The 23721-nt window shown below is 45.4% G+C and overlaps 1 protein-coding gene across 1 annotated transcript in view; it reads right to left on the minus strand.

Annotated features, from left to right (window-relative positions):
- Positions 1 to 23721, minus strand: part of LOC132494723 (aldehyde oxidase 2-like) — a 96236-nt gene that overhangs the window by 46093 nt on the left and 26422 nt on the right. Inside the window, 21 exon segments of the mRNA XM_060105942.1 lie at positions 389 to 489; positions 491 to 615; positions 3001 to 3156; positions 3159 to 3194; positions 3746 to 3832; positions 5493 to 5580; positions 7792 to 7822; positions 7825 to 7899; positions 7902 to 7923; positions 8648 to 8772; positions 9214 to 9274; positions 9276 to 9311; positions 13244 to 13295; positions 13297 to 13410; positions 16027 to 16196; positions 17572 to 17664; positions 19467 to 19641; positions 20229 to 20413; positions 21807 to 21866; positions 21868 to 21903; positions 23501 to 23507. Of these exon segments, the coding sequence (XP_059961925.1) occupies positions 389 to 489; positions 491 to 615; positions 3001 to 3156; positions 3159 to 3194; positions 3746 to 3832; positions 5493 to 5580; positions 7792 to 7822; positions 7825 to 7899; positions 7902 to 7923; positions 8648 to 8772; positions 9214 to 9274; positions 9276 to 9311; positions 13244 to 13295; positions 13297 to 13410; positions 16027 to 16196; positions 17572 to 17664; positions 19467 to 19641; positions 20229 to 20413; positions 21807 to 21866; positions 21868 to 21903; positions 23501 to 23507 (1835 nt within the window).

The following is a 23721-nucleotide window of genomic DNA, read 5'->3' on the forward strand; positions in this document are numbered from 1 at the left end:
GGCACGGAAGAGTGCTGCAGGGTCTGGGGCACAGAGCAGGAGAAGCCCATTCTTGCCCAAGCCGTGAGACCTCCAAGCTCAGAAAGCATGGCACCATGGGCCTCGTGGGCTCCTGTCCCCTTTTGGAACAGCGGGGGTTCAGCAGGGGTCAATGCTCCATCATGGAAGTTTTGCTTCTGTGGATCTCATGCTTGCTGATGCCGTTTTCTGCCACTGAGGTGTTTTTCTACTGCGCTGTGCTGAAAGTGCTTGCAGATGGGGGACTGCTCAGGAGAGTTCTGTACACTTCTCCCAGGTGCTGGGGGAGGGGCTCAGTACCCTGGGGAATGTGACACTCTTCCCACGTCGGAGAGCCAGAGTGTGTCTGAACGAGGGTTACTTCCCACACATGCAAGACTTACCTGATGATATCTTGTTGCAGCAAATCCGACTTAGAACTTCATGGGGATCATAGCAATGCCTCTCTTCTTCCAGTAATTCTTCTTATTGCATTCTTCTGTTGTGAAAGGAAGACATGTCCAGACATTCATTCCAACATCTTATCAGGGTTTCAGGGCTGAATGCTTGTTTGTAGATGGTTTTATCAACTGTTCCGTACATGTTTTTCTCCCTAATCTGAAGTGGGTGGGAAATTGAGTCAATAGTTATGATAAGACAGAAAATGATTGCAAAACAGAGACTTGTAAAGCCTCCCCACTAAAGCGTAAACTTCATTGGGGAGAAGACAGGGTCTTTCTTCTTTTTCTTTGAACAGCATGTGTTTTTGCCGAAATAATGGGGGGTGGTATTTCTCCTGTCTTCTTCAATGCACCAATCGGGGTCTCTCCCTCCTGGAAGTGGAAGATAGAGGTAGTAACTGATCTTTGAAGGGCAGTGGGATGGAGGGGCTGAAGCGGGTAGATTTTCCTTTTTTTCCTACAAGGTTCAGAGATGGGGAGCAGTGTTGGTAGACAGGCTATGAAAGCAAGGATTTATTGTCATAACTGAAGACTTGTTTTGCTAGACAGGAAGAGCACTGCAGCTAGTGACAAATAGCAGATCTTCTCTAAGCCTTCCAACTGCCTTTGGAATGTGTGGTCAAATTTTTTAGAAATGTATTTAAATATAGGTGTGTCATGTCCTAGAAACTTGCAACATCTGACAGAGAAGAAGGAGAGCCCACTGAGATATGCTCAGGGTTTTTCATCATCCCCAGCCACTCTGATGACAATAAAGGAATTATGATTATCAGCAGTTACACTGGCATACTACTACCTAGTTTATGAAACCAAATATTAACAAATTCAATTAATTCTTGTGGAAACTCTGTGAGGTGAGTCATATTGTCCTCATTTTGTAGATAAAGAAACTGAGCCACAAAGAGGCTGCCTCTCATTGTTCAAGTGTTCCACTGGCCCAGATTACCTTTCCTTCAAGGCCCACCCCAGTGCCATCTCCTCCAGAAAGTTCTGCTTGACTCCCCTCCCCCAAGCCAATGTGATGTTTTTCTCCTTTGTACCCATAGAACACTTTATGTGACTTCTCCTAGGATAACTACCGTCTTCCTTGTTCAATATTTAGGTGTTCCTGTGTGTAGGAAGTACCCCAACAATCACAATTCACAGACCTGGTGGTCCTCCCTGTTGAACTTAAGGACAAAGGGGTTCGAAGACATGGAGAGTCTTTGCTGGAGCAGAGGGTCTATACTGGGGAAACAGGGGATAGAAATGGAAAAAGCAGGCTGGGATTTGCTTGGAATGTGTGAGGAGTGGAAGCGTGTTATCAACAATTATCTCAGTTGCCAGTGGCTGCCTCTCTTTGGTCTGGCATATCGTACATACTGTGTACTTTCTAGGATCTTGCACAAGATAATCTTTTTGGAGGGCATTCTTTTGGCAATACCTCTCAAAAGTTTTCAAGTGCACCAGCAATTCCACTTCTGTAAGTTTATCCTACAGATATGCACAATAGAGCAAAGATACAACCTTGGTACCTCTGTACCAATACCATTTTAATAGCAAAAAATGGGTAACAACCTGAATGTGTATCAATAGTGGAGTGGCTAAATAAATTATGGTACATTCATATTACACAGAAGTATTCAGTCATGAAAATGAATGAAGTAGATCATTTTACTGACATGGGAAGATGGCCATGGCATATTAAGTAGAAAAAGTAGGTGCAGAATTATGTGTTTATTATGGTCTCATTTTGGTAAATAATCACATATGTGCACATTTGCATCACATGTCAGCATTTATGTAATTGTGTATGAATACAGATGGGTGGGTAAACATAGAGAAAGGGCTAGAACAATAAACATGGAACTGTTAACAATGGTTACCCTCAACCAGTATGGACGGAGGCTGAAAGGATGTACACTTTTTACTTTAAAAACTTCAGTACGGTTTGAATTTTTTTAAAAAAAATAAATTTATTTATTTATTTATTTATTGGCTACTTTGGGTCTTGGTTGTTGCATGGCTTTCTCTAGTTGCATCAGGGTGGGCTACTCTTTGTTGCGGTGCACAGGCTTCTCAATGCGGTAACTTCTCTTGTTGCAGAGCATGGGCTCTAGGCACACGGGCTTCAATAGTTGTGACATGTGGGCTCAGTAGTTGTGGCTCGTGGGCTCTAGAGCACAGGCTCAGTAGTTGTGGCACACGGGCTTAGTTGCTCCGCGGCATGTGGGATCTTCCCGGACCAGGGCTTGAACCCGTGTCCCCTTAGTTGGCAGGCGGATTCTTAACCACTGCGCCACCAGGGAAATCCCTGGTTTGAATTTTAAAAAGAGTAATCCCTTTCGTACAAATTTTTAAAAAGAAAGAAAAAGAGAAATCGTTGCATAAGGAAGGAGACCGACAGGCGGAGGTGAGTTCTTTTAGGTAGTCCCTAATTTATCTTGAATTCTGAGCCAGGGCTAATTTGTATGGTTCTTCTGGGGTGTTTCCTTGGGTAGCTGGTTTCACACCTCATCTGATTCTTCAGCAACCTAGGTTATGACTTCGATTACAACCTTACCTCTTCTGGCGGAAGGCCACATTTGGCTGCCACAGCTGTGATGCCAGATTCTGTTACCAGGGTTCCTTGTGGGAAGCCAAATCCATGAAAGGCCACGTCAGATGGTAAATTTGTCAGGCATGCATGGCCCTGGAACCTGAGGTTGGGGATTTTATATATGCATTTTTCAGCTTCAGTATAAGAAATTCTACTACCTAAAGTAAAAGGATATATTCACATAATACTGGACATTTTTTTTTCTTTTCTCTAAAAGTTAAGTACAGAGTTGAACCGCTTGTGGAACTAGGTAAGTACTTGAAGAAAGTGCTCCGCAAAGACTCATATAGAAATTCTGGGGCTTCCCTGGTGGCACAGTGGTTAAGAATCTGCCTGCCAATGCAGGGGACATGGGTTCGAGTCCTGGTCCGGGAAGATCCCACATGCCACAGAGCAACTAAGCCCATGTGCCACAACTACTGAACCTTTGCTCTAGAGCCTGTGAGCCACAACTACTGAGCCCGCGTGCCACAACTACTGAAGCCTGTGCACCTAGAGCCCGTGCTCCGTAACAAGAGAAGCCACCACAGTGAGAAGCCCATGCACCACAATGAAGAGTAGTCCCCGCTCGCCACAACTAGAGAAAGCCCGTGCGCAGCAATGAAGACCCAATGCAGCCAAAATAAATCAATAAATCAATAAATAAAAAAGAAAGAAATCCTGCATTCTATTCACGAAGCAGGACGGTGCCAGTTTCTGATGCACATACCTGCTCCAAGTCATCCAGTGTGCACCCTCTATTAATGAAGCACCCAATGTCTAGAGCCTTGATTCGCCCATTGTTCATGAATCCCACCTGTCACCAAATGATGAACATTTTACGATATGTTTAGAATTTAATGCTAAGCTTGAGCTGCAGCCCAGCTCCTCCATGAGCAGGACTGAAGACAGACCACCCCCGTTTGCTCTGTGGTGGACCACGTCTGGACATTCTCTTGTTTTTCAGTGCTTCGCTGACAAAGACCTCCTGTGACCTGAATTTTGCTGAGCCCTTTCCTTTCAATGTGTAATTTTCTGTCTTCACAGTCAGTATGGAATTCTAAAGTTCTTGCTTGTCTCCCAGCATATAATTGCTACCCTCTTCTTCCTTGTTCTTGGAAGATTTTCCTTCACTTTTTACTGGTTTTCCTTCTAATTTAGTCTGTGTTTTTCCCCCTTGCGGAAAAAAGTCTCTGGGATTCCAGAGTGCATTGGAATGAATCACAGTGCATCTTTTTACAGGAAAGCCTCTGAGGTCGGGAAACGGACACGGGAATGACTGCTCTCACCTTACTGAGCTAGTGAAGCACTTTGTCACTGATGAAGCATGTAACGAATGTGAGCTCATGCTGCTGTTACTACCGGGCAGCTTGCATTTTTCTCAAGTTGCCACTCCCTTCCTGCCCACCTGGATCATTTTGTCTGCACAGCCCAGGTTGAAAAGAAAAATTCCCACTCCCTAGTGTAGTTCTACTAAAAAAGAATTGGCCTTGGTCCCTTTGCCTTTCTGAAATCAGGGATAAATACACTGATGGAACCATTTACCTATTTGGTTATCATCTACTCCAAGGGAACTGTTGGATAGTAAATCAGAGAAGTTAGGAAATGGAGCAAAATGTACAAATTTAGAATTTATGGTAATTCCAAAATTCTTGAAAGGTTTATATCGAACAGCTTAAGAATCTCTCTGCTCCCTCATTTATGGTACTATTTTTCTTAGCAAACCTTTCTTCATGAAAACTTCAGCCTAGCGTTTGTCAAAATTACCAAATGACAAAATCAGACAGAAAATCTAGCTATGTGTATGCTATAAGCAATTCCCAAATGAAGCATGTTTGATATAGAAACATTACATTAGAACTGTCCTAACACTCAATCACAAATTTGAAAAGTAATATTGTTGTCAACCAGATCCCAGCAGTTATTTTTAATAGTGTTTATGCTATAGTTGCATAAAAATGCAATGAACGTGGTTTGAGACAATTTAAGTTATTTCACTAGTTAGTTGATTCTTTTTTCCTATTTGCAAAAAGCTTTTGTGGAGCTTTCATAACCATTTGGTGGAAACACTTGTAAAAAATAATTTTGCAGTTAAAACGGTCAAATTGTTTCCCAACAGTTTCTACTGCAAAATAATATTTTTATAGTCAAGAAGTTTTGGTACATCAATGTCTGTAGTTTCTTTCTTTTTTTTTTGTCTTTGAGGAACCACTAACATAAATCCCATTCCTTCAATAGTGTTTTTTTGTCATTATTGGAAATTATTTTTATCATTTAGCTTCTTCATAATTTTACAACAAATTTACTAAAAGTTCCTCATAAAATGTTATTATGAGTATTCAAACACACAGCATCCATTTTAATATTGTAGGTGCTAAGATGATTGTTTTTAGAATTTAGCAAAATCAAAATAATAGAAAAGGATAAACCATTCAAATAAAATGAGGTACTTCAATATTTTCATCTTTAATACTTACTTTATATTTTCCAAATAATGGGTGTCTTCTCCCAGTTATTAACATATCATCTTCACAATCAAGAACAAGACGAATGGGGTGACCAGTTCTAAAGAAACAAATTTTAGATTCTTCATCCATCCCACCCACCCATCCATCCATCCATCCATCCACCCATCTACCATCCGCCCACCTATTTATCCATCCCCTCATTTAACTATTTACCCACCCATCCATCTATCCACCTTTCTACCCATCCATCCACCATCCACCCTCCCACCTATATATCCAACCATTTATTTAACCACCCACCCGTCACTTATATACATTCACTGAGTGCATATGATATGCTAGGCACTGATATGAATTGATGTATGGCTAAATTACTATTATCTCTGTGTTCTAGAACTCATTGTTTGACGAACTAGCCAAAGGAGATTAATGTCACATGTCAGTTAACTTGTGTTCTCATGGCTTCAAATTTGACCCTCACCTAGATCCAACCATTTTGCATATCCCCGCCACTAGTTACAGAGGCGAAAGAGTGTGAACAGGTAAATCAAACTTAACAACACAACTGGAAAAACAAGGCCAAGCACATGGCCTAGGAAGTCTGGATTAGGATCTTCATTTTCAGCTATGAATGCTACTATGTTAGCTAAGTTGGGCCCTTGGGTAGTGAGGATGTCCAGGCTTTCTGTTTCTCTAGGGCAGAGGTTCCCAGACTTTGAAGTGCAGATGAATCATCTGGAGTGCTGGTGAAATGCAGATTCCTGAGCCTTAGCACTAGGACTCTGATTCGATAGGTTGGGAGGAGCCCTAGAATCTGCATTTTCCTCAGTGATTCTGATGCAGGTGTCTTCAGGTACATGTTGAAAACCACGACTCTACCTCAGGGTTTTATGGTCCTCTTTAATGACGAGGACTACCAGGAGTATCAGTTAAATATACAGTTTCCACATCCATCCCCTGGTGATTCTGATTCAGTGGGTCTGGGATGGGGAGGCAAGAATTTCTATGAGCCCAGGAGACTCTTATTATCAGCAGTTTGGGAACACTGCTCTGGGGAACACTTAGTGCATGGCAGGTGTTGTAGCTTTTTTTTTTTTGCGGCACGCGGGCCTCTCACTGTTGTGGCCTCTCCCATTGCGGCGCACAGGCTCCGGACACGCAGGCTCAGCGGCCATGGCTCACGGGCCCAGCCACTCCGCGGCACATGGGATCTTCCCGGACCGGGGCACGAACTCGTGTCCCCTGCATCGGCAGGCGGACTCTCAACCACTGCGCCACCAGGGAAGCCCTGGTGTTGTAGCTTAAGACACTGGTTCCCACACTTGGCTGCACAGTGGAATCACTGGGGAAATTTTAAAATAGACTGATGCCTGGATCAACATGGGGAAGCCTAGGTACTAGGATTTAAATGCTCCCAGATGATTCTGATGTGCAGTCATGTTTGAGAAGTCTTAAATGCACAAAGCTTGGTGGGAATACGATGAATTCATTATCCCTTGTTGACTCCTTGTTGGGTGTGAATACAAAGAGTTTCATTACAGAAAACACTAGGGATGGATTTCAGATTCCACCTTTTCCCCACCTGTCATTGCAAAATGAGACACATATCTGAGTGCTTTGGGACCCTTGAACTACATGGAAGTTGTCAAAGGAAGCAGGACCTTTGAAATTTGCAGGCTGATTGGGCCTTTGACATAGTAACAAAACAAAACAAAAAACAGCCATAAAAAATGAATGAGGAATAGAAAAGCCAGCGCCATGAACAGCATGAACAGTGAAGGAGCAAGACTTCTGGTTGAGGTCAGCTCAGGAGCTCTCTTTGAGGATGTCAGGTGTCCATTGAGCACACACTGCAGAGCAAGTCCTTGCCAGGAGCAGTGAGGGAGAGGGTGGGAGCCTTGTTTTCCTCACCCCACTCTGTCTTCAGCTGACGGTAGGAAGGAAAAGTTGGGGAGCAGCCTTCCCCCTTGACACTCCACTTGGGCAGGTGACTTGCCCCACCCCTAAGTGGGTCACCTTCCCTGAAGCTCGGGGACGGGGCTGCGTCAGCTCTGGAGGTGTTCAACTAATAATACCACTTTTCCTTTATAGAGCAAATTAGCCTATTCAAAGTTCTATGTGCATTTGACTTTTCCAATAACTCTAGAAGGGTGGGTGTTACCTACAATTATAAAGAAAAAGAGACAGGAGGCTGAGTTGCCCAAGGACACTCAGATGGTTATGACAGCAGCCCAAGTGACTCTCAGGCCACTGATCTGCCCTCAGCTCTGTGCATTTTACTCCCTCCCGTGTCCCCAAGTGCACTTACCTGATCGTGCCCACAGCTGCAATAGCCCCAATACAGCTGGTCCTCCTACCTTCCCGCCTAAACCTCCACCCACTCGTTTTACAGGACAGGTGATTCTGTTGATGGGACGGTTAAAGTAGAGGACGCTGTTTTCTGTAAAAGGTAGATAACGGGAAAGGTTTACAAGAGTGAAATGGTAAAGAAGGTTTTTGCTTCCTGAAACATCACAGCAAAATTCATCGACATCTACTGTCCGTAAAAGACAAAGAAAGAAACAACTGAGATAGTCTGAATCTGTCTTTCAGAGCTCTACTGAGTTTATAAACATTGTTAGTCTCCAGCAGACTTTCCAGCAGAAAAATGGTACTTTCCTAAAGGGAAACTGTCCTGGATTCCTGTCAGAACCTGGATCTTAGACAAACCCCTACCCCTAAAGTCCCAGCAAGGTGAAAGCTAGTGAACACCTGACAATCTACTAAAGAAGAAGATATGTTTGCAGCTAAAACCTGGAGCACTTTATGACTGGGGAAATGAAAATGTGCTATGAAGTGATGTGTTTACTCCAAAGGTTACCTGTCGTGATTACTTTAGGGAAAAATCAAGTATGGAAATAATTAAGTGTTGTCATCCAATCACAATCACATTTAAGCACGAAGCCCATGAATGTACACTTCAAACTGAAAATGGCTGTGGCAGTTCTTTCATTTACTTGACAAGACCAGAAAACATCAGAAAAGGTTCTGGGGTCTTAGCTGCTCTGCTGATGTCCGATACTTTTATTCTAAGATTCGGCAGGTAAAATGGTGGCCAGCTGTGAGGCTGTGGAGGTGGAAGACCATGACACAATTAGGAAGCTGGGGGTGATCCTGGACCTCACCTGCATGTGGGCTGGATCCTGTGTTGACACATAAATGTCCAGTTCTTTGTCCTCTGTCTTTGGAATAACAAGCACTCGCTGTGTTTCCATGTAAAACTGTTCCTGTCCTCCAACATGGATTTCTCCTGTCAAGGGCAAGCACGGGGAAATGCCTGAAGTTGTATGCTGGTTGGGGAATTCAAAAGCAAGTGAGACGTGCACTGGCCAGCTGGATTTGTCCTGACCAAGGCATTGATGGATCAGGCGTTTGTCCTGTGACAACTGAGGCCATCTGTTTCAGAGACTGCGGTTCTGGATAACAAGTTGAAAGTGTCTGCTTCCGTTCTTCACTCTGTCCTTGACTAATCAAAGTCTTAGGAATTTTTCTTCTGTTTATTCTATTGCTTGCTACACCCCACCCCCCAAAACAACACATAAGCCAATTTGAAAGGAAGCGAGAAAAGAGAACTTTGGCAAAATGACAAGACTTTAGAAGATGGTCTTTCTGAGAGGAAGTCACGTGTTCTCAATGGCTGCTTCAGAAGAACGTTGCGCAAAGATTCTGTGAAACATCCTGAGTCACTTACCTTCAACAATTTGATCGACTTTTTCAAATGCCTCCTCAATGTTTCCTTGTTCAAGTTTTTTTTTCAGGGCACAGGAATGAGTTGTGTTTTATGGCATCCTGAGTGACAGGAAGAAAAAGAGCTAATTCTTTTTACTGTTTTCTTCCAATGGCAATTTGTTCTTACTCAAAACCCAGTAAACTCCCGAAAATCGCCATCTGGTAAGACACACAAAGGAGTCAGGCAAGCAAGGGAGCACATACTAGAGTAGCAGACTCCCCGCAGAGATGAGATGTCAGAGGAAATACCTTCTAAATTGCAGAGAAAACCAACAAGGATTAGAGAAACATTTAGAGTTGAGATCTGGGGACACCATGATGGTCCGGGATGATAACTATTCATTTCTCATTTTCAGCGTAGATCTCCAGGGAACAAGTGATAGATCCAAATGCAGTAAGAGCGAGGCTCAGGGCGCTCCCTTTTTCCCCTCTTCTGGAAGAAAAATACTTGTGTCAGACTTAGGGAGCTCACGTATAGGATGGAGACCATGTTAATGGGGGAGGACTAACGTCCTAACACATCTCTTGGGCAAGAAAGTGCAACAGACACAGTAGGCAGTTTGTTCATTTCTTTGTGTATTTGGCATATCTCATAAGGGCCTTTCTAGCCCTTTGCTCTAGGGGTGTTTTTTGGACAATTACATGAACTGACTCACACATGAAGACTGGAAGCCATCCTGTCCTGTGGTTCTGTGCATTGACCTAGGACAGCTGATCCTTGCTTAACCTTTAGATCCAGGTGTTTTCCACACTTGACAATGGCACCTGACTCCTGCATTCTCACTTGCCAATGGCCTCAAGTCCATCGCCTTTCTTGCTAATGACGATAATGGGAATAAGGAAAGCAGCTAATATTTATTGAGTGCATGTTTTGTGTCAAACACTGTACAATATACAGTGTATTTACATGTATTCTCACATGAATTCTATTATTCTCTCCATTTTCCAGATGAAGAAACTGGGCTTAAGGAGGTTAAAATAACTTTCTCAAAGTCACACTTCAAATAAGTGATAGAGGCAGCTTTCAAGCCTGGGCTTAGTTTTCAGAAGGATCTTGCCTAATAATGAATACTGACTTTCTCAAAGCAGCAGAAAATGAAGAATATAGTTGAAATTTTCATTTTTTGCTAAACCAAGATCTCAATATGTCACCATAGTACATGTGGAAGTATGTTTATTGCCGTCCCATAAATGTGTCCTAGGGTAGTATAATCTTATTATAATATATGTTATATTTATCAAGTACTAACTATCAACATGTGCCAGGCACTGTTCTAAGTGCTTTGCACATACTAACTCATTTAGTCTTACAACAACTCAATGAGGTAGGTATTATTATTATTACCTTCATTTTACAAATGAGGAAACCATGGCACAGACAGGTTAAGAAACTAGCCCAAGGTCACACAGTTAGGAAGTGGTGTAGCCAGGATTCAAACTGGGCAGTTTGGTTCTATTTATTTATTTATTACTATTATTATTATTATTTTTGTGGTACGTGGGCCTCTCACTGCTGTGGCCTCTCCTGCTGCAGGGCACAGGCTCCAGACACGCAGGCTCAGCGGCCATGGCTCACGGGCCCAGCCGCTCCGTGGAATGTGGGATCCTCCCGGACCGGGGCACGAACCCGCGTCCCCTGCATCGGCAGGAGGACTCCCAACCACTGTGCCACCAGGGAAGCCCTGGTTTTAGAACCTGTGCTTTTAACTAGTACCCTATACTGCCTCTCATATATATAGTCATGTTAATGAATGAATGGATTAATGAGTATTGGTATATATGACTGTTCTTGTAGCTACTTTTCTTTTTTTTTAATTAATTTATTTTTTATTTTATTTACTTATTTTTGGCTGTGTTGAGTCTTTGTTGCTGCACGTGGGCTTTCTCTAGTTGCGGAGGGCGGGGGCTACTCTTCGTTGCGGTGTGTGGGCTTCTCATTGCGGTGGCTTTTCTATTGTTGGGGAGCATGGGCTCTAGGCGCACAGGCTTCAGTAGTTGTGGTGCATGGGCTCAGTAGTTGTGGTTCATGGGCTCTAGAGCGCAGGCTCAGTAGTTGTGGCGCATGGGCTTAGTTGTTCCACACATGTGGGATCTTCCCAGACCAGGGATCAAACCCATGTCCCCTACATTGGCAGGTGGATTCTTAACCACTGGGCCACCATGGAAGTCCTACTTGCTTTCCTTCATAAAAGGATTTTTTTTTTTTCGGTACGTGGGCCTCTCACTGTTGTGGCCTCTCCCATTGTGGAGCACAGGCTCCGGACGCCCAGGCTCAGCAGCCATGGCTCACGGGCCCAGCCGCTCCGCAGCATGTGGGATCTTCCCAGACTGGGGCACGAACCCATGTCCCCTGCATCGGCAGGCGGATCTCAACCACTGCCCCACCAGAGAAGCCCCATAAAAGGATTTTTTTAAAATTATTTTATTTTATTTATTTATTTTTTGGCTGTGTTGGGTCTTCGTTGCTGCACAGGGGCTTTCTCTAGTTGCGGTGAGCGGGGGCTACTCTTCGTTGCGGTGCATGGGCTTCTCATTGCGGTGGCTTTTCTCTTGTTGCGGAGCATGGGCTCTAGGCGCACAGGCTTCAGTTGTGGCTCTTGGGCTCTAGAGTGCAGGTTCAATAGTTTTGGCGCACAGGCTTAGTTGCTCCGTGGCATGTGGGATCTTCCCAGACCAGGGATCAAACCCGTGTCCCCTGCGCTGGCAGGCGGATTCTTAACCACTGTGCCACCAGGGAAGTCCTACCTACTTTTCTTCGCAAAAGAATTTTTTTGCTGATGGTGGACAGTCCTAATCGGAGGGAACTCTAGATCTCTAAACATTCCAAGTCCCAAGATATTTCATGAGTGTGTCCTTTGGGTGACATTTCCCCCTTGAGGAAATGGGATTGGAATTAAAATTTCAAAAAACCCTTGTTAGGATCCTAGTACAACCCTAGGAAGGGGGGTGAGCCAAGAACAATGGCTTGGACTTCTTGCAAACTTGACGAAATGGGAATTTGGAACAGAGTTGATTTGGTTTAGAAAGAACAAGAAACATGACCTCTTTAACACTTTGAATATTGAGCAAGTTGTACCTTTTAGGAACATTTAAAAAATGTTCAAATGGTTCACTAGGGCCTTTGAAAAAATTTTATTTTCTTTCACAAGCAAAGAAATAAATACGTTTTCTCAACTTAATTGCTATGATCTTATCTTTCATTGAATTAGAACATGCAAACCCCTGTCCACATCTCACTTTTCTAAACTAAATTCATTATTTTTGCTGGAAGTAGCATTTTCATTCCATCACTAGACCCAGAAATGAGAGTGGAAATTTCTGTGGAATTTCATCATGGAAGTCCCACTGCTTTTGGGCTCGACCTTGAAAAGATTATTGCTCCTAATATCCATTCTCACTATTTTCAAGTAATAGAATCCCCAATTTCTAGTGAATACCTGGCCACCTAGAATACAGTCTACATTTCCCAGATCCCCTTTCTAGGTATGTTGGTGTGGCATGTGACTAGGTTCTACCCAAGGAGAGGTAGGAAGGTTATGTGCAGCTTCTGGAAGTGTCCTTAAGGGGAGGGGATATGCTCTTTTTCATCACCTCATTCTCTCTGCTGACTGAAATGTGGACTCAATGGCCAGAGTTCAATAGTCACTGTGGATCAAAGTGTGATCTGGAGAATGGAAACCACGCAGGATGGAGCAACTATATACAAGGAGGCCAGACTCTTGACACTTAGAAACACATATAAGCCCAGGACTGGCCATTTCTAGATTTTCTGAATATGAGAAAGAAAAAAACTTCTATTTTTTTCCTGTTTCTTGGAGCCAAAGCTAATTTTAATTCATGTAAGTAATATCTTCCAGAGAAAGCTGATTTTTCCAGAGCAAGCCAGTGACAAAAAAAGAAAAGTAGAGCCCTGAATTAGTCTCGCATTAACAAGTTTGCAAAGGAACTTTTGATTCTACAACCTTATGGGAGAGATCAGGCAGACTGCTTACCTCAATGGTAAAGATTATGGGCTCCAGTTCTTCCAGGTTACCTTTATCTTTTTGCGTGCTTTGCCTGTACATCTGTCTCTGCAACCACAGCACAGATGATCTGGCCCACCCAGAGTACCTGTGGAAAGTACATACATGAATCAGGTGGAAAATTCTGGGTAGAAGTACTGTTAGTGCAAGCTTACCAATGGCTGGTGTTTTAGTTATCATTGTTGACCAATAATAACCACATGTGACTACATGTGCTTGGCTAAAAAAAATTTCTTTTAAATTTTAATTTAAAAATTAATTAAGGGCTTCCCTGGTGGCACAGTGGTTGAGAGTCCGCCTGCCGATGCAGGGGACACAGGTTTGTGCCCTGGTCCAGGAAGATCCCACATGCCGCAAAGTGGCTGGGCCTGTAAGCCATGGCCGCCGAGCCTGCGCGTCTGGAGCCTGCGCTCTGCAACGAGAGAGGCCACAACAGTGAGAGGCCCACATCCAGCAAAAAAAAAAAAAAAAATTAATTAAAATCATACAGATGCTTCTACTGGCCATTTTACTCAGTGAATGTAAGCCCCAGAGTGGATGTGAGATTGGCTGTGACCTGAATCTGCTGTATCCTCTGTCAAGGGTCGTCTGCGAGTGTCGCCTTCATGGAGTCATTTTAGAGTTTAAAGATGAGGAGGGTATTTTTTGTACAATGTGATTCCTGTGCTTCCCCCCACCCCACAACCCCAAAATTCATATGTTGAGGGCTGACCCCCAAGGCGACTATATTGGAGATAAGGCCTTTAAAGAGGTAATGAAGGTGAAATGAGGTCCTAAGGGTGGAGCTCTAATCCAATATGTCTGGTGTCCTTATAAGAAGAGGTAGGGACAAAACAAACAAACAAACAAACAAAACAGAAGAAGAAAAGGTAGGGACACCAGGGAGGCTCATACACAGAGAAAAGGCCATGTGAGGACACAGGAGAAGGTGACCATCTGCAAGCTGGGAAGAGTGGCCTCAGGAGAAACCTGCCAACACCTTGATCTTGGACTTCTAGCTGCTAGAACTGTGAGAAGATACAATTCTCTTTTTTAAGCTATCCAGTCTGTGGTACTGGGTGGACCAAAAGGTTCGTTCAGTTTTTTCTGTAAGATGGCTCTAGTAGTGCTTAGTTGTCTTTAACTTCATTTGAAACAATTTTGTTAGATTCTATGTGACAGCTGTCATATCAGCGTGCATTTAGAAAAAAGACATCAAAATTGGTGAATTTTTGTGTAGCCATTTTAACATTGAAGATGGAAGAAAAAAAGCAACATTTTCGACATCTTATGCTTTATTATTTCAAGAAAAGTAAAAACGCAACTGAAACGCAAAAAAAGATTTGTGCAGTGTATGGAGAAGGTGCTATGACTGGCCGAACGTGTCAAAAGTGGTTTGCAAAGTTTCGTGCTGGAGATTTCTTGCTGGATGATGCTCCACAGTCCAGTTGAGCATCAACACAGGTAGACCACTTGAAGTTGATAGCGATCAAATTGAAACAATAATTGAGAACAACCAATGTTATACCACGCAGGAGGCAGCCGACATACTCAAAATATCCAAATCAAGTGTGGAAAATCATTTGCACCAGCTTGGTTATGTGAATCGCTTTGATGTTTGGGTTCCACATAAGTTAAGTGAAAAAAACCTTCTTGACCATATTTCTGAATGCGAATCTCTACTGAAACGTAAAGAAAACGTTCCGTTTTTAAAACAAATTGCGATGGGTGATGAAAAGTGGATACTGTACAATAATGTGGAACAGAAGAGATTGTGGGGCAAGCAAAATGAACCACCACCAAACACACCAAAGGCTCGTCTTCAATCAAAGAAAGTGAGGTTGTGTATATGGTGGGATTGGAAGGGAGACCTCTATTATGAACTCCTTCTGGAAAACCAAATGACTAATTCCAACAAGTACTGCTTCCAATTAGACCAACTGAAAGTGGCACTCAACGAAAAGCGTACAGAATTAGTCTACAGAAAACGCATAATCTTCCATCAGGATAACGCAAGACCGCATGTTTCTTTGATGACCAGGCAAAAACTGTTACAGCTTGGCTGGGAAGTTCTGATTCATATGCTGTATGCACCAGCCATTGCACCTTCGGATTTCCATTTATTTCGGTCTTTAAAAAATGCTCTTAATGGAAAAAATTTCAATTCCCTGGAAGACAATAAAAGGCACCTGGGACAGTTCTTTGCTCAAAAAGATAAAAAGTTTTGGGAAGATGGAATTATGAAGTTGCCTGAAAAATGGCAGAAGGTAGTGGAACAAAAGGGTGAATACATTGTTCAATAAAGTTCTTGGTGAAAGTGAAAAATATCTTTTATTTTTATTTAAAAAACTGAAGGCACTTTTTTTTTTTTTTTTGCGGTACGCGGGCCTCTCAGACCGGGGCACGAACCCGTGTCCCCTGCATTGGCAGGCGGATTCCCAACCACTGCGCCACCAGGGAAGTCCCCATTCATTGTTTTATCACCGGCTGAATATTAGCCCTACTCAGAGTTACTCCTTTGAGCCATGCCTGAGGCATCAGCAGGGAGATGAGATTAGAATGAAGGCAGGGCCCGAACTGTGATGTTTGTCTCTCTTTCATGATGGGCATTTCCAGTTACACTCCCTTCCTCCTCCTGGGACTGGTGACCTTTTTAAAATTCTTTCCATAAGGTTCTTTGGGTTTAGAACATTTCAGGAGAATGGTCACATTCCTCCAAGGGAATCCCCAAGTGTGCTTTAAAGAAGCCTTTCGAAAGCTTTTCATTTACTTACATGATTTTTGCATGGGCTTTGGTACTGGTCACCAAAGCCATTGAAAGTTCTTTATCCAGCCTGGGGATGGCATCACAAAATACGGCTTCATCTGTGGCATGTTTAAGGCCTGGTAGGTGCATGATGGGGCATCCGACTGGATCTTGGAGGGGTTGGTTAGAATCCACACTCTACAGAGAAAGACAAGGGTTTCCCTGGAAAACTTTAATGTTCAGAAGTGACCTGGCCGATTACCAACACTCCTGATTCAGGATTGAGAAATCAGACGGTCACCCTCAGGCGACACACACTGGAGTGGGTCAGATGAGCGTGGCAATTTAATGATGTAACTAGACTGGGGAATTGTTATTTCAGTTATGCGGCAATGCTTTAGACAGGGCCAATGTTTTGGCAAAATTGTGAAGTAGGTGAAGGGGCACTCTGGCTTCCCCTTTGGGCATGTTCTTTTCCCAAGTGGTGCCCCGTACCCCTTTATTCTGGAATTCAGAGGGTCTCCCTGTCCTGCTTTCTCACCTTTCCAATGATCAGCCTGTTTACACGTAAAGTGACCATGATGATGAGGCCTAGAGTGCTATAATTCCTGAGGATGGGGGACCAAAATCTAAGCCAAAAGCCTGCTTATCAGCTGGAGCAGGGCCTCTGGTGGGAGATGGGGGGCACATGGCAATGGAGTCTATCCAGATCTGGTCTAAGGTGCCTCGGCTGCCCTTGTGATATTTTTGTGCCCAAAAATATCCCTGGCAGTATAAGTAAATGGATGAATTGGGAGATTGGGATTGACATATATACACAATTGATACTATGTATAAAATAGGCAACTAATGAGAAGCTACAGTATATAGCACAGAGAACTCTACTCAGTGCTCTGTGGTGACCTAAATGGGAAGGAAATCCAAAAAAGAGGGGATATATGTATACGTATAGCTGATTCACTTTGCTGTACTGTAGAAACTAACACAACATTGTAAAGCAACTATACTCCTAAAATATACTTACTAAAAAGTAAAGGGAGCACGTGTTTATTCTGGAACTCTTCTCAGGGAAGATCTATGTGTGGACTGTGTGTGGAGATCGGGTGGCGGGAGGGGCTGTGCTCTAACAGATAATAATAGATACTTTCGAAATTGTCCTTCAAGAAGAGGGGGTTCAGTTACTTGCAGGGCTCTTGTCTTGCCGACTGGAGATTAAACATTTGCAATCAGGGCTGGAGGCTGAACCTTGCTACCGTCCTGCTCTGTCCTTCCCCCGACTCCTGGCTTAGCTGTTCCTCAAACAAATGCCCAAAGAACAGCAGTTTGAAGACACTCTCAATTATCAGTCAGATGGTCAAATGTTTCAGGTCGGTTTGGCCCTGAGTGCATCCAGCGGCAGCTCAGGCCTGATCTTAGATCCAGCCTCTCCCTGGATCGGCCTGAACAAAGGGCCAATGTGCTAGCAAAAACCAGAAAGTTAGAAGGGAAAATCACAACTTTGAAGCACTTACTTGTTCGCACAGCTACAGCTGTCTCTTAGTTTCTCGGTTTCCATTAAATTAAACTCACTGACCTGGTACCTTTGGACTCCCTGGGGTACTGTGACCGGGAAGTCTTCTACAGCACTTAGGAATCGGTCTGAAATTTCAGAATAACGGCATCTGTTCTGAAAGGCGATTCAAAACAGTAAAGATAAGCTGATTAGTCTATGATTAAACTGGGCTTTGAAAGTGACTTGGCTTAAGTAGCCAAGAAACCGTAAGGTTCGGGTAGCCTGGATGACGCAAATCCACATCACCTCCCAGGATTCACTTCTGTGAATGTTCCTTGCCCTCCCTCCATTTCCACATAAGGAAGACCTGGACTGACTGTTTGAATCTGATCCTCAAGTCAGTCTGAGGAGAGAGAGGCCTGTCAGCAAGCTGGGCAGAGGCAGGAGGAGAAGCAAGAAAATCTGGGGTTGGAAAAGCCATTCTAGAACGAGTTGGGGTGGTTCATTGAATACAAAGAACCCAAATCCTGATTATTTTCCTCAGCAACTCAGTTTTTCTGGGAGAGCAGCAAAACTGGGAAGTCTCTCTGGGTGTCACTGAAACACATCAAGGGTCTTGATTAAGAAATTCAATGGTGGGCTTCCCTGGTGGCGCAGTGGTTGAGAGTCCGCCTGCCGATGCAGGGGACACGGGTTCGTACCCCGGTCTGGGGAAGATCCCACATGCCGCGGAGCGGGTGGGCCCGTGAGCCATGGCCGCTGAGCCTGTGCGTCCGGAGCCTGTGCTCCACAACGGGAGAGGCCACAACAGTCAGAGACCCACGTACCGCAAAAAAAAAAAAAAAAAAAAAAAGAAAAGAAATTCAATGGCAGCAAGAATTATTCTAGTAAATTTGGCTTGTGAGGGTCTTCATCTTTCTTTCTTTTGGCCTCGCTGCACAGCTTGCGGGATCTTCGTTCCCCAGCCAGGGATAAACCCGGGCCCCCTGCAGTGGAAGCATGGAGTCCTAACCACTGGACCTCCAGGGAAGTCCTGTGAGGGTCTTCATCTGAATGAATGAAAACCAGACAGTTTAGGAACACTGGGCTGCTGGCGTGGGGTGTGAGTGGGGAACAGGGGTGCAAGTTAGGGTGAGAGTTGTAGTCACAGTCAGGGGAGGAAAGATAGATTCAGAAGACAGAGGGGGAGGGGGAGAGAGAGAGGGAGAAAGAGAGTGAAAATATTTTGCTTTGGTAACTTATTCCAGAAGTTTATAAACAGAAATTCTGAAAAGAAGCTACTTAAATATTAGCATATAAACCTTTTAGTTTTTTTTTTAATTTGATTTTATTTATTTTCTTATACAGCAGGTTCTTATTAGTCATCCATTTTATACACATCAGTGTATACATGTCAGTCCCAATCTCCCAATTCATCCCACCACCATCCAACCTTTTAGTTTTTTGAAAAATAAAATTTTATTTTATATTTCACATTGAATATAAAATTCTAGAATAGGCAAAACTAATCTATAGTGTCACAAAGCAGATCAGGGGTGTTGCCTGGAGGCAGGGGTGGGAGGATTGACAGCAGAAGGGCAAAAGGGCACTTTTTGGGGTGATGGAAATACCCTATCTCTTGTTTGAGGTGGTGGTGACGCCAGTTTACACAACTGTCAAAACTCTCTGAGTTTAAATAGGTGCATTTTGTTCTATGTAATTATACTTCAATAAAGTTGATTTTAAAAGAGAAAAAAATTGCACATAGGAGGCAAGGGTCCCGTCATGTTTCCCTGCTCAGGGCATGTGGTAAACATCTGTGCACTGAAAACAGTCTGGCATCCTGAGCCTCACGCAGTAGTCCTTCAGGGCTGAGTTCTGGAAGAAGGGATGTCTGGGAACTGACAGGCTGCCCACAAGAAAGTTTGCAAAAGTAGTGGGGAAGTTGGGAGCTTATGCTGCCAGGAGCACATAAAAGCCAGAGCACTTACAGGCACAGAGAACAGTTCTGTTAGCTTCTGTTCCTGCAGAACTTGTAGGTAGAATTTGCAGAAGAAGCTGACCACCAGAGTCCTCTTGAATGCCACCCTCCCACCTGGAGCCCAGCCTGGGAGGGAGACTTCGTCCAGGAGCAGCCTGCAGGCCTCATCCAGCATCAGCTCACCCCAGCGCCTGGAGAACGGTGGCCTCAGTGACTACTGGCATGTGCTAGATTTTGGATGGTGGCGGTTCAGACACCCCAGAGTCTCATTTTATGAGTTGGATAGGCACTTAGAAATCACCTAAACAAGCCGTTCAGGAAAACTGAGGCCTGGGAGATTGCACTGAGTAGCCTGAACATGCTGGAACCAGGCATTAAATAAATAGACCATTAGGGTCAATTCAATTATGAACTGGACAGGACTCAGACTCAGACACTGCCTTTACTGAGGAAGAAATTAGGTGCCCCCGAGCAGTGGGAGCGGTAAGTGCCCCCAAGCAGTGGGAGTGGTAGGTGCCACTTGGATGCTGCCTGGTGTGGGTTTGCTGGAGTGTTGACATGCACAAGAGCACTGGGGCTGAACACAGCCCTGGGCCATATGTGTTGTATCCCTCACCCAAAGAGTGGCACCTAATTAATCAAAGTCAAATAAGGTTGGATTCATTTAGCAAAATCACAGAAAGAACAAGCAATGATTCTACACATAGGAATTTCCATCTTCCCACTTGTTTTTTTTGACATCAAGCTTCACCTTCAGGGTCCAGGGTTTGTTGCTTACGTCCCTAGGAGCTGCTGGCAGGATTTTTGTGCACTGACTGTGGCAGCCCCGACCCCTCTGTAGGCGATGCTCAGGTCCTCGATGGTGTCTGTGCCCTCTCTGAAGAGGACTTGCCTGCCAGCATTCACATGGGCCAAGGCATTTTGCTGGCACTGAGCCTGTCGGAAGGCTGACACAGATTCCCACTGTGGAGACAAAAGCCGTTTGGAGTTATTTGATATGTTAAAACTAAGAGCAAGTTTTCTGCTTCTTGGTGCCACTAATTAATCACTTAGACTCAATCTAAATGGACACAAAGGACGCTTGGCACAATTTGAGGACCATTTGGCTGCCTGTTCGTTCAAAGAGAGAATGATGTCCTCCCAAAGGTCTGTCCCCATCCCCCCATACCCTCAATGAGCAGGGATCACTGCGCACTTTCCCTCTGAGGTCAGGATGCCTCTGCACAAAATGCCTGGAGCATTTCCACATGCTCTTATTTCCGGGTGCCATTAACTCCGGTCTCCAGTTCCCTTTGTCCCCTGTGAGGATGGAGGAGCGTCCTCACCACAGGTGCTTTTAAATGTGATTTGCTGAAAGTGTGAAAGAGACCCACCGAATTTCTTGGCTTGTAGATGCTATCATTTTTCCATTTTGCAAAGTTCGTAAAGGCGTTGAATAGAACTTTCCAACAGTGGACTAGGGACTCTTCTATCTGAGACAAGAGTCAGGATGGTGATGGCCGCCCCCCTTACCCTTGGCACCATGACCACTGTTGTGCTGCCAGAGTGTTAATGGAGATGGCCGGTGCCTCGAGTGTGTTTCCATCTGTGTGGCCACCGAGGGTGCTGTGTTTGGTCAGCTTGTTTTCCTGTCTGGGGCCCTTACCCAGATGCACACTGGCTCGGGAACAGATTTCAAAGTTTCCATTCCCAAGGAAAAATAAATGAAGGTCATACATGGCTGAAAGCATGACTTAATATAAGACTTCCTATATGACCAAGGTGACTCCTGGCTTGGGATCACTGTGTGTGTGTATGAAGTATTGCCCCTCTTGGCAAGACTGTCCTCTAGGATTCAGGTACAGTTTGGGGGAGAAGCACAGGGAACAGGGAGTAAGAACAGAGGGCCCCCTCGGTAGCTGGCTGGGTGGCCACATCTCCCCCAGGGCTGGTGGGTTAGGCACTCCTGTTTCTCTGAACTGTTGGGGTCAGCTCTGGGGTGGGGGGGTGGGGAGCGCGGAGATCTGGCCGCAACCTCTGCCTCCTTTGGGTCAGGTGGAGAAGCTCATTCAGCAGCAAGAGAACTTGAATTTCCGCCTCCCAGCATTGATATTGGACACGAGGGGGTGTGGAAGCGCCTCCGCGGGCCTGGCAGGCGCCACCCCACAGCTGAAGCAACGACCGCAGCCGGTCACCTGGAGCTGCCCACTCAAGGGTTGCTGAAAGCCTTGGGGCCGCACCAGACTGCAGAGGACAGGAAACAGGTTTTCAGGGCAGCCTTATTTTCCTTCCATCTGTTCTGAAATCTCTACAGATGACTGGACTCAGTTATGCAAAGAGAAAAACAACTCTCAAAAGTGACCAGCGGAATTCTTACCTTTTGAGAGTGGGGAATATACGCAGACTCCGAAATTCCCTCCGGCTCCAGGTCTGCACTTCGCCAACCCAGCAGGAACATGTTCACTTAGAGGAATCTGTTGAAGAAAATGACATTTCTGCACAGGTGCAACAGGAATGCGAGATTATCCTGTACTCTTAAATGACAGCAGCGGAGAAGAAAAGGTCACCTTTCTCTGCGTGGAGCCGCGCGGGGATCTGAGCGCGCCGTGGACCAGGCGCCCTTGTCCCTTCCACGGGGAGGGGTCGCAGCAGCTGCATGACACTTACTCTTGTTAGTGCACGTGCCGTGTGAACTGGGTCTCTTCCTGTCCCCAAGGCCTGTCAGGCCTGTCTTCATCTTTCAGCAGAGGCCGGTTAACTAAATCTAACTCGTTCAGTACTGTGATCCGGGTAAGGGCGTAACTTAAGCTGAGACGTGGTTTGTTTCCATTATTAACAGAGCTCAGATCATTGGATTTGCCTTTTGTTCTCGGCACCGCTGTTGGCCTCTAAGCGGGATACCCACACCTTTAAAGCAAAGTGAACAATTCACAAAACCTCCTTTCGGCCCCGTTGTCACCACATGGTGGTCAGAGAAGTCCCCTCCGGCTTTAAAAAGTGGTTGTGGCTCCACAGAGGAGATGTGGTGAGAAGATCAAGCAGCAGGGCAGGGAATCTGACGTGGGTTCCTCTCCAGACACAGCAGCGGTATGCTGATTGGAAGGCAGGCAGCAGGGGGACCCCAAAGGAGCCCCTGTGGACCTTTCCCTCCCTGCTACTGGCCTCACTGGAGCGGGCTGAGCTCAGGCTGGAGGTGGCTTTGGCAGAGCTGGGAAAACAGAGACCTTAAGCCAAAGGTAACGACCGACACCCCAGCAGAAGAACACAGCTAGTACTACTAGTCCTAGTCCTAGTGTAGAAGGCCCCATGGGGGCCGGGCCATCCTTGCTATCCTGATGCCCCAGAGCCTTGGCTGCTTCTCCCTTAGTCTTTGGGGGTTGAGCTAAGGGCGTCCTGGACCGCAGGCCTGGAGGACTCAGCAAAACAGTTGACTGGGCCAGGCAGGGGTGAGGCCTTTCCTCTCCTCCCCTCTGGGTGCGTCCCACACAAAGCTGAATGGGGGCATGAGAGCTTGTCCTCTGCCAGTAGGTCTCTCCCAACACTCCTCAGTTCCCACCCACCAGGGACGGGATTGTGTTAGCCAGCAATCCCCTGGGGAGGGTTACAATGCCTGTAATATAATTCCTGTTTGGCCACACCCCGAAGTTCACAAGGGGCAGTGTGACTGCTCCCCTGCACCCAGTGCCTGGGCCCATGTCAGCCGGTAGGAGGGCATTTGATGGGTGAGGGAGGGCGAGAAACAAGGGAAGCGGGGAGTTAGAAGCCCTGGGGAGGCGCTGATGGAGAAGAGACAAGCATGCCCATCTGGAAATCAAGCAGACTGGGTTTCCATCCCATGCCTGCCTCTACAAGCGACCTCCGCCGGGTGGTTGCACACATTAGATGTGACGTGTGTAAAGTATCCAGCAGAGCCTGGCACAAAGTCAGCACCCAGTAAACGGGAGTGCTAGCACCCCTGTAGCAGCCGGAGACAGCGTGAAGGCTGAGCACTTCGGGGGAGACAAGGGTGGTATAGCACGGAGCGCCCCAAGGGAGCATCCCTCTCAGCCAGCATGTAAAATTAGTCATCACCTTCCTCCTGCCCCCAGGGGTCCCACGATGTCCCCAGCGTGTCCTCACTAGATCTGTGGTTTCTCACACAGCAGCTGGAGGGGGGGTGGGCATGAAGAGAAGGAGGTGCTGGTCCTCAGGCCACAGAGAGCCTTCACATCAGCCTCTGATACCACCCCAGGCTGATGGCGGGCTAACTGAGCTGTGGTCCAGGCTGGGTGTTGTGTGTATGTGTGGCAGGT

The sequence above is a fragment of the Mesoplodon densirostris genome, chromosome 8, assembly GCF_025265405.1.
Source record: "Mesoplodon densirostris isolate mMesDen1 chromosome 8, mMesDen1 primary haplotype, whole genome shotgun sequence".
Lineage (NCBI taxonomy): Eukaryota > Metazoa > Chordata > Mammalia > Artiodactyla > Ziphiidae > Mesoplodon > Mesoplodon densirostris.